Genomic DNA, 8,926 nt, shown 5'->3' on the forward strand with positions numbered 1-8,926 from the left:
GTGTCTGCAAACTGGTCTTTGAAAAAGGGAGGGGGAATAAAAAAAGAATAAAAATTACTTGATGGGAAAGCAAACAGTTGAATAACCATTCCCTGTTCTTCTGCTGTCACATTTGTGAAGTTGCTATGGCTGATGTTGCGATGTGCTTCTGTTCTGCATCACTTCATTTGCTCAAGGACAAAACACGGATCATTTCATTAGTTAATCATGATCTCCAGAACAATCTGTATGTTCTCTTTGCTGAACAAATCAGCACTGTCTTCAAATAACAAAAGAACACTAATCTTAAGGGCCACTGGAAGAATTCACTCTCACCTTCACCTACAGGACCATTTGCTCAGCCCCTCTGTACATCCCCAGCCAGTCTCACATCTCCCATCCATGAACCAGGGAACTACACAAAGCTACCAGCAGCCACAGCAGGGAGACTGGCGCTTGCCCTCTTAAACATTTGCTATGCTCTCTAGCCTTTGGTCTTCACCAGCTCGGCTTTGATTTTCTCCCAGTCCAGAAGATGTTTCATCTTACTTTCTGCTCTATCTTCCTATTTTCAAATCACTGCCAAGTTCTTTAATATGTCAATATCTCTACCAGTATCTTTAATATGTTAACAGTGTTTAGTGAGCAAGTAAGCTCAAGAGCTTCAGAAGTCCAGTGGTTCAAAACAAGCAAAGAACATTTTAATGTTCCCCTTCCTGTGGGGAGTTTTTAGTGTACTGGTCCTCCCCGAAACTACTTCTAGTAACTTTGCATTTGCACCAGCATGTACACTGTTTGGTTATACCAGGAATAAATGCGAAGAAAAGGAGCTTTTCCCACAACAGCCTTGATGGGTTACTTTTAATGAAAATCCGTTTAATGATTGATAAGCGCTAGTACTTCCAGCAGCAAATCGTAAGTGGTTGTCTGTTTCCAGATACAGTGAAAAAACTGAAGATAACGTAACTACATAAGCTAGCATATTTAGTTAGTTTACTGGTTGTCAAACATAGGAAAAAGTGAGAGTTTAATACGTAAATTGTCATGACCAAAAGCAAAATTAAATGAGTATTTTTTAGGAATCAGACAGTTCACCTATCTAAACATACAGAATCATTTTTTTCAATGCTTACTCTCAATCTCTCAAATTACTTTTGTTGCACTTCCCACATCAGAAACCAATGGGCATGAATTTTCAGTCTCTGATTAGTATTTAGGGGAGGGGATGTCCCATACATGAACTCAGAACAGTTGCTACTCAAATCGTCCTTCACTCATGCCCCTTAAGCAAATGGAAGAACACCACTATCACCTGTTTCCTCACACCCTCCACACGCTCTTTGAGCTTGCAGACGCAGCAAAAGGCAGCTCCGTGTGCCCATGCACACATGAATAAAGACATCTCTTCCTTATAGACAGAACAAATGCATCTGCAGCTGACTTAAGATCAGCCATATAACAAACCCAAGTTTCATTCAACACTGCAGGAAAAATAGGAGAGTGGGTATCGCGAAGTGTGAAATCCTACAGCTCCTCCCTGGTCCTGCATGTATCTTCCACAGACACTGCCAGCAAGGACATCATGCTGTCTGAAACAGCTGTTGCACCCACCTGTCGGTTCAGCTCGTGCTGGTGGGAGGAGACACCACACAAGAGGGAGCAGTTCCTCTTTTGTACTGTTGCTTTATTTTGTAGTAAGGTCCATGTAGTATATAAAATAACAGGAAAACTGAACCAAGCCTATAAAATAAATGCAGGAGTTCAGATGACACACCACTACAGCTCTGCTTTCGTGGTTTTAGGATGTCACCAGAACTCATGTACTGTTTACCTTGTACTTTTACAGTTCTCTAGCAAATGAGCCTACATAAAAAGCTGATATGTTCCAATTAAGCCATAGTTAAGTGACAGATGTAGCAGAAAAAACGGCTTTAAGCCACAGCTGCCCTTGACACAGGTTACAATGATGTCTAACTACACCATAATGCACATTACATCAAAAATCTTGAAAGAGCCTCTGAGAAAACAGGGTTCACATTAAGCATTTTAAAGAAAGGTCATAAATACTGCACTGTACCAACAGTACCTCTCGATGTCCTCCTTATGCCTGAGGAGCATTTGTGGTTTTTACAAAGCTACTACATAGATGACACCAAACCTAGAGGTAGGTTATAGGCAAAGGTAAATTACAGGCAAAAAAAAAGATCCCTTTAGAGCTTGTCATTGCACAAACTGCCCAGCAGGAGGCAAGGCAAAGTGTCAACAGCTCTTCCTTCCCTCCCACCTTCAACATTGCTCTCACCATGCATTTAATTCCTAGTGCCATAAGAATGACAGTGGATCATCAGCTGCTGGTAAATGCAGTCATGCCAAGAGAACAGCTTGAAATTATCCAAGCAAAAATCTGTTACTGTGCAAAACTGGTGCACTGAGCTGTTACCAACTTGACCTCCAAGGTGAGGAAGTGACCTGATGGTAGAGAACCAAAGTGTTTGTTTTCCCTTTGACATGGGAAATACTCTATGTAATCAACAGGAGAACATACTGCTAAGCCTACGTGGAAGGAGTCAAACATTAGCTTGTCTCAAAAGCTTAGAGAGACAAGGAAAAAAACCAAACCAACTTGAGAGAGGATTTAAAAAAAAAAAAAGCACACTTTTCTGAGACTTAAGTTTTCCTTTTTAAAAAAGTTACTGTACCAAACAGGCCAGTAAATTAGCTTGTCCTCGGTACCATCTGGGATCACCATAAGCTTGATAGCAAATATGTGTACATTTCAACAGGGATGAGAAACACATCTGCAAGTACAATAGCCACCAGCAAATTAAACCCAAGTTTTAATGGTGTGATGCCTTCAGGTCACAAAACATGGACAAAATCTTAATCTTAACTACCTTCTGTGCACTACTTGGTGACAATCCAAAGTAACGATGCCAAAGACTCATTTTATTTCTACTTCCAAAGGAAAAGGGGAAAAGGTTAAATAAGTGTTCTCCAATTTGTTCTCCACTATATGTACACCCACATACATACACACACGCACATGCACACACCCCTCAAACTGCACTGACATTTCTTTTTGACCGAAAGAGTAGATCCTGGGAGTAAGTGCAAAATGCAAAATCAACCGACAGAAAATGCTGAACAAACAGCATCATAAAAATACAAAATATTTATATTACTGAACTATTAACAGATGATGTTCTCTGTTTCTTTAAAACTTTGGAACCACATAGCTGATTTCTTAAATCTAGTCCATGCCAGCTTCCAGAACTATTAATGTTTTAATTAGCTTCATTCTTTGATGCTTCATCAAAGTTTTCTACGAGATCTGAAAGAGATGAAGATATTTAATACAGTAATGCCCAGTTACATTACCTTCGTAAGTTCAATGAAAATGCATACACTACTGGAAAGGTTAAGTAGTTCTTAACTATTCTTATACACACCATTTTGTACGGTCAAATTTCAAAGCGCTTTAGGAAACAGTTTGTTTGAACAACACACAAAGAACTAGAAATGCAGCAACACTCAGAAGAGTGGAAGTTCTAACACAATGTGATTCAGATCTGATTTTCAGAGGTGCTCTACTACCAGTGTTTAAGTTCAGAGTCATCAGCATTCCTTAAAGAACGCCTGGTTAGGCACCCGTTGATGGTTGCACTCCAGGAAATGGAAAATTTTAGGGAACTGGATTTTTATGCAAGGTCAAAAATAAACCAGTGCCAGAGCACGAGGTACTAAACCTCTGGGTCCACTGATCTGTTGTTCCAACTAATGCACCATACTGATTTACACAGTAGAATACGGTGACTGACAGACGGTTACTCATTGACAAATTAAGAACTTAAAACATTTATTGAGAAATTTTCAAACACTGACATAGGCTTTATTTCTTCTACTACAGAAATAAAATTCCCCACTCCAGACTCTGATTTAAAGGCCACTTGATGACCCTGCCAATCATGTAATTTTGAAGCTTTAAACCCCTATTTGGATATTCATATCACCTGTTCAACCTCCCTCAAAGTATTTTAACCCATTTTCACTTAAGAATTAAGCAATTTGCACAAGGTAAACCTTTCTACAAAAGCCAGGATCCAAAGTCATGTTTTAACGCTGCCCAGTATATGAAGCCTTCCTTAGCAACTGAGAAGCACCATACCAAGAGCTAAATATTTAAATGCGTGAATTGAAATATTTATACATTAAACAGACAAGTACATGTGTATGTGCCTACCTGGGACATCATCATCTTCTTCATCAATATCTTCAGATTTTGGTGCTTTACTATCCAACACTACAAAAGAAATTTGGTGCTAAGTTCTCATTATACAGAATTAGGGACAATCACACAACCAAAAAACATAGAGGTGGGGAGAAAAAAAAAAAGCAGCATTTCCCCAACCAGCCGTAGCAGCAAACACACCAATAACTGTGTATCGACAGTAAACAGCGCAACCAAAAGGTCTACTAGTGAACAGTCTTATACCAAAGTATTAGCACAACCATTTTCAAATGCCTAAGGGTATTAACACAGGGCCAGCAAAGATCAAATGATACAGACCAAACCAAACTGAAGTCATGTGTTTCAATGCAACAACAACATGGTACCAATCAGGGACCAACATGTCATATGATTCAATTTCCAAGGGGCCCAAACTGGACAAAAAAGTGTTTTCACAGCAAGGGCCCTTCTGGAAGTCATGGAACACGCTACACATCATCTAGAGAAACGTAAGAACTTTAAAGTGTTTCTCCTCACTGGTCTGACTTCCTGTACTATCTAAAGAAAGCAAAGAAAATATCTAATGGTACCAAGGTTGTATCAAAGATATATGCTTATGATGATCATATTTCTAAATTCTAGTAAGTGTTTTATGTATTACTGAAAGACAAGCCCTTTTTCAACTAAACTCTGAACATGAAATGTAGAAGAAACCAAAAATGTTGATGTAGAAGGAATAACTGTTTGTTGAATACAGTTGAACAGGTCATGTATTTTCCACTTCCAAATACAAACAACTGCAATGTGCCAAATTACAGTTTTTTTCATGGCTGTAATTAACGGTCTAAACTGGAACCATCCCCAAACTCCTATTACTGAAATTTTACAGTTAGATGTAATGCCACATACAGACACACCCTCCCCATGCCCCCACGGTTTTAAAGTGAGTAGAAAATAAAGAAATCACACTAAAAACTTTGACTTTAAACCAAATGCTTGATTTTTAAATAATTTTTAAAGTCTCAGTTTAATTTCAAAGGGAATTATAGAGTAGAAAGTAAAGAATGCTTCTTCCTGTATATCCGCAGAATCAATTATATGACAAAAAGAAAAAGTTGGATTTTTCCCAGTAAAAACATGACTCACTTTCCTAAGTATTTTGTTGTACACCTGGAGTTGGAGAATCCCTGACTTAACAGATTTCTTTTTTTTGTATCAGGGCCTGCCTATATGAAATCCCAAATCAGCACAAACAACAAAAACTGTGTCGGCCCAGTATTTCCACACCAGCAGCAAATAAATAAAAGCATATATGCTTTTAATCACTTGTTAGGTCACACACATTGTTAAATTCAGATTGAAACTTTTAATACTTCCTATGTTCTTTAAATCAGTAATGAAAGATTCCAAAAAGACCCACCTTGTCTTGGGAATTGTTCAGCTAACTTCCTGAGACTCGTTAAGCTGTCAGCACCAAGCTGGCTCAAGATGCCTGGAAGCATTTCTGTGATCGGTTTAGCCTCTGCATGACCAGTAATTGCAAAAGTATTAGCGGAGAGGGAAGCCTGAACCTTGGGGTTGTTGAAGTGAATAACTGTTCCATCATCTTTTATCATGTTCACCTGTTTAAATACATTAATAACATTTACCAGAATGTTGCAGCATCAGCTTGAACAAATATAATCTAGATTTGAGTTAATTTATCAAATTAGAAGAAATTTCAAAACTAGCACTAGATAATAATATAACCACGATAGAAGCACCTAGAATTGACACCTCTTGAACTGGAAGCGGAAAACAAGTTAATGGTAAAATATGGGTCCATACACACTATACAAAAAGGCAGAATTTAAAAGCTACAGTTCCTTCATAAAACACACTTATCTAAAAAGTGATAAATATGAAAGGATTATATGTTATCATACAGTTCGAAGGCAAAAACCACACCGAGGTTATTAGACTGTGAGGTACCAACAGGGCAGTACCAGGAGTATCTAGGGAAAAAAGACAACCAAAACCTTCAGCTCTGGGGTAACTCTTTACAGACTAAGAGCTCTAACAGAAAAGCCTTGCCACATGAGTTGAAGACATCACCATTCACAGCTATGTGTGTCACCTATCAGGAAAACATCACTGTTTCTGCAGCAGAACTGGCAAAGGCACAAGATTCCCAATCTGGCCTACTTGCTGAAGCTGCCCAAGGTGAGGGTGCCTCCTGCACGTACACACAGACCTGGAGGCTGATGTACCAATGCACTAGAACAGGCTTCTGTGCCTGCCTGGTAATTCTAGGATGACTCTTAAGACTAACGACCTCAAACAGGAATCCTGTTCTCTTCCTCTACCCTTGGCTTCTGGAATCAGCAAGAATTAACTTTCCCAGGCAATACAGTGGCCTGCTTTGCTCCTACTGTCAAAGCTTATACTGGCATATTTGTACAGGTTTATGTTCCTTAAAGGGAGGCAGAACAGAAAGTTAAAGAGGTTTGTTTTTCTTCTGGGCATGGCTAAACTATGGTTAACTGGAAAATAATTTTGTCTGAAGAAAGGAAGAAAGTTCTACCCATCAAAACAAACAGTAGTAATAAGCTTAGGTCACAAAACTCCTAAGTATTGTTTTTAGTAGAAATTACAGGGAGAAAACAGAAATTTGGAAACTAAAGAAGAGATCTAAAAATGTAAAAATGTGTAACTTATCAATCTTCACACAGCATAGTTCATAAATATGTTTTGAACAGGTGTGCTGCTTTCCTGCAAAACTGAATGACCTCCTGTCCCTCACACGAGGAAATTGTAAAGGCTTCAAGCACTGTCATCTTTTTACTTAAAAGCCTCTTAAAAACCACACAGAAGCACTACTAACATTTGACTCAACACTGCCTTCAACTTGTCTTCCCAAACTCTTTTATCTACACAGTTCACCATGATTAAATACCTGTGTCCACCCAAATACCACACACCGCAATTATGTGCCTACCTATCCTGGCAGATGCATGGTGCATTACCTTCCTTCCCATCAAAATCCTTAATAACTGTGCCTGAACAAAAATCTTACGCTCTGTGGGGAAAAAAGAAAAAAAGCAACCAAAAAAGCCCAACCAGAACTGTGTCTTTCTTTGGGTTAGTATAGCTCAGCATATATCTCTCAAGCTGAAGTAAAGAGACAAACCGAATTGTTCCTGAAGCAGAGGTATGAAAACTTAAAAGGCAAACCGGGCTTCTACACCAAACCTGTACTCACTTCTGGAAAAGAGGTATGTACTAAGTGACCTCTGGAGGCACTCTGCAACCCTGCTTTAAGTACTTAATCACAGATTAAATATTATGCATCTTTAGCCAAGTATGACAGTAACATTAGGTTTGAAGGAACACTTCTTCCTCCCACATACGACTGTCACTCTCTGCAGTGTTATGGAAAATGTCAGCGTTTCAATATTTTATTCACATTAAATAGACGTATTCTGGTAATTTTTATGCAGTAAAAGGACCTAATTTTGGTAATAGAGACTTGCAGGTTCTTACTCCAGGTATTTTTATGCTTTTCTTTATATTCTGCAGCACACAACCCTTGCTTTAGATGTGCAGCTTACTACCTTCTAGTAGCACTATGCGGCCTTCTCCCTTCTTTCTCATTAATGTGAATGAGACAATCATCAAGTACTTTCATCTATCAAGTAACCAGACCTGTAAGTTTTTGCAGGGAAGAGAGAACTGTTGTTAAAAAAAACCAAACAAACAACCACCACATCACCACCAAAACAATACAGTGAATTTAATTTCAAACAGGAAATATTTTATCCCCTACCTCTTCAATGCCAGCAATGTTATTTACTGCCAGTTTTTTAAGGGAACTCTGAAGTTTTTTGTCATCAGCTGTAGCTGTTCTGTGCACCACCTTCTTCTTTCTGCGAGCCGTTCCCTGCAAAAGAATCAAGAGGCAAGAGTCAGCTATGCTCAAAATTTTGCAACACTTCTATTTTGAAAATCATACCGCACTCTAAGCACCATATCTTTAACTTATGAGAAAGTTCTGTAGCTGAAAACACTTCAACTTATTTCCCTTCACCTACAGCTTTAGCTGTCAGTTCCAATTTCAAGGTTTTTCTTAAGTAAAAAAGACAAAAAAGGCACCAAACAGCAGCAGTATTTTCCCTTCCTACAAGCCACATTATATAAAAAAAAAAAACTATTTTTATGTAAGAAAGTTACCCCAAGAACTTTATATTTTCCAAGATGAAGCCAAATACAGCGACTTAAAAGGTCACACTTTCATAACCAAGTAATTAATGCTTTCAAGCTGAACCACAGACAGCAATTTTGGAATTCCTATTCTGCAAGCTTTTGTACAACCCCACCCATAGTTAGGAGACGAACACCTACGCTGAGCAAACTCTATGCTGTTTTGTCATATTAGCTACCTGCTGGCTCAGAGAAAAGAAACAGCTCAGCGCAGAGTCAGATAAGCCCTGGAGCTGGCACAAAGGAACTGCCCAACAGGGAGAGGAGAAAGGCAGAACTGGAACAACCAACAGGTAAGCTTAGCTGGTAAGCTGAGCTTTCACAGGTCACAACAAGTCACTGAATTAAAAAGAAAGCTTACACACTGGAAACTACTCAGCCAGCAGCAGCTAACTGACAGAAAACTGCATTTTAAGCAACAATACTACAATTCAGACCACATAAAACCTGTGTGTGTCAAACCTTAAACTATACTCTTTC

The 8,926-nt window shown here is 38.8% G+C and overlaps 1 protein-coding gene across 1 annotated transcript in view; it reads right to left on the reverse strand.

Annotated features, from left to right (window-relative positions):
- Positions 1-2,915: 2,915 nt before the first annotated feature.
- The window catches only part of BTF3L4 (basic transcription factor 3-like 4), a 6,280-nt gene continuing 269 nt past the window's right edge, over positions 2,916-8,926 (reverse strand). The window contains exons 2-5 of the mRNA XM_010141286.1: positions 8,013-8,126; positions 5,628-5,829; positions 4,220-4,279; positions 2,916-3,310 (exon numbers count right to left, since the gene is read on the reverse strand). Coding sequence (XP_010139588.1) covers positions 3,264-3,310; positions 4,220-4,279; positions 5,628-5,829; positions 8,013-8,126 — 423 coding nt within the window. The 3' untranslated portion in view covers positions 2,916-3,263. The remainder of the gene's footprint in view (positions 3,311-4,219; positions 4,280-5,627; positions 5,830-8,012; positions 8,127-8,926) is intronic.

Source organism: Buceros rhinoceros, unplaced genomic scaffold (assembly GCF_000710305.1).
Source record: "Buceros rhinoceros silvestris isolate BGI_N320 unplaced genomic scaffold, ASM71030v1 scaffold38988, whole genome shotgun sequence".
Classification (NCBI taxonomy): domain Eukaryota; kingdom Metazoa; phylum Chordata; class Aves; order Bucerotiformes; family Bucerotidae; genus Buceros; species Buceros rhinoceros.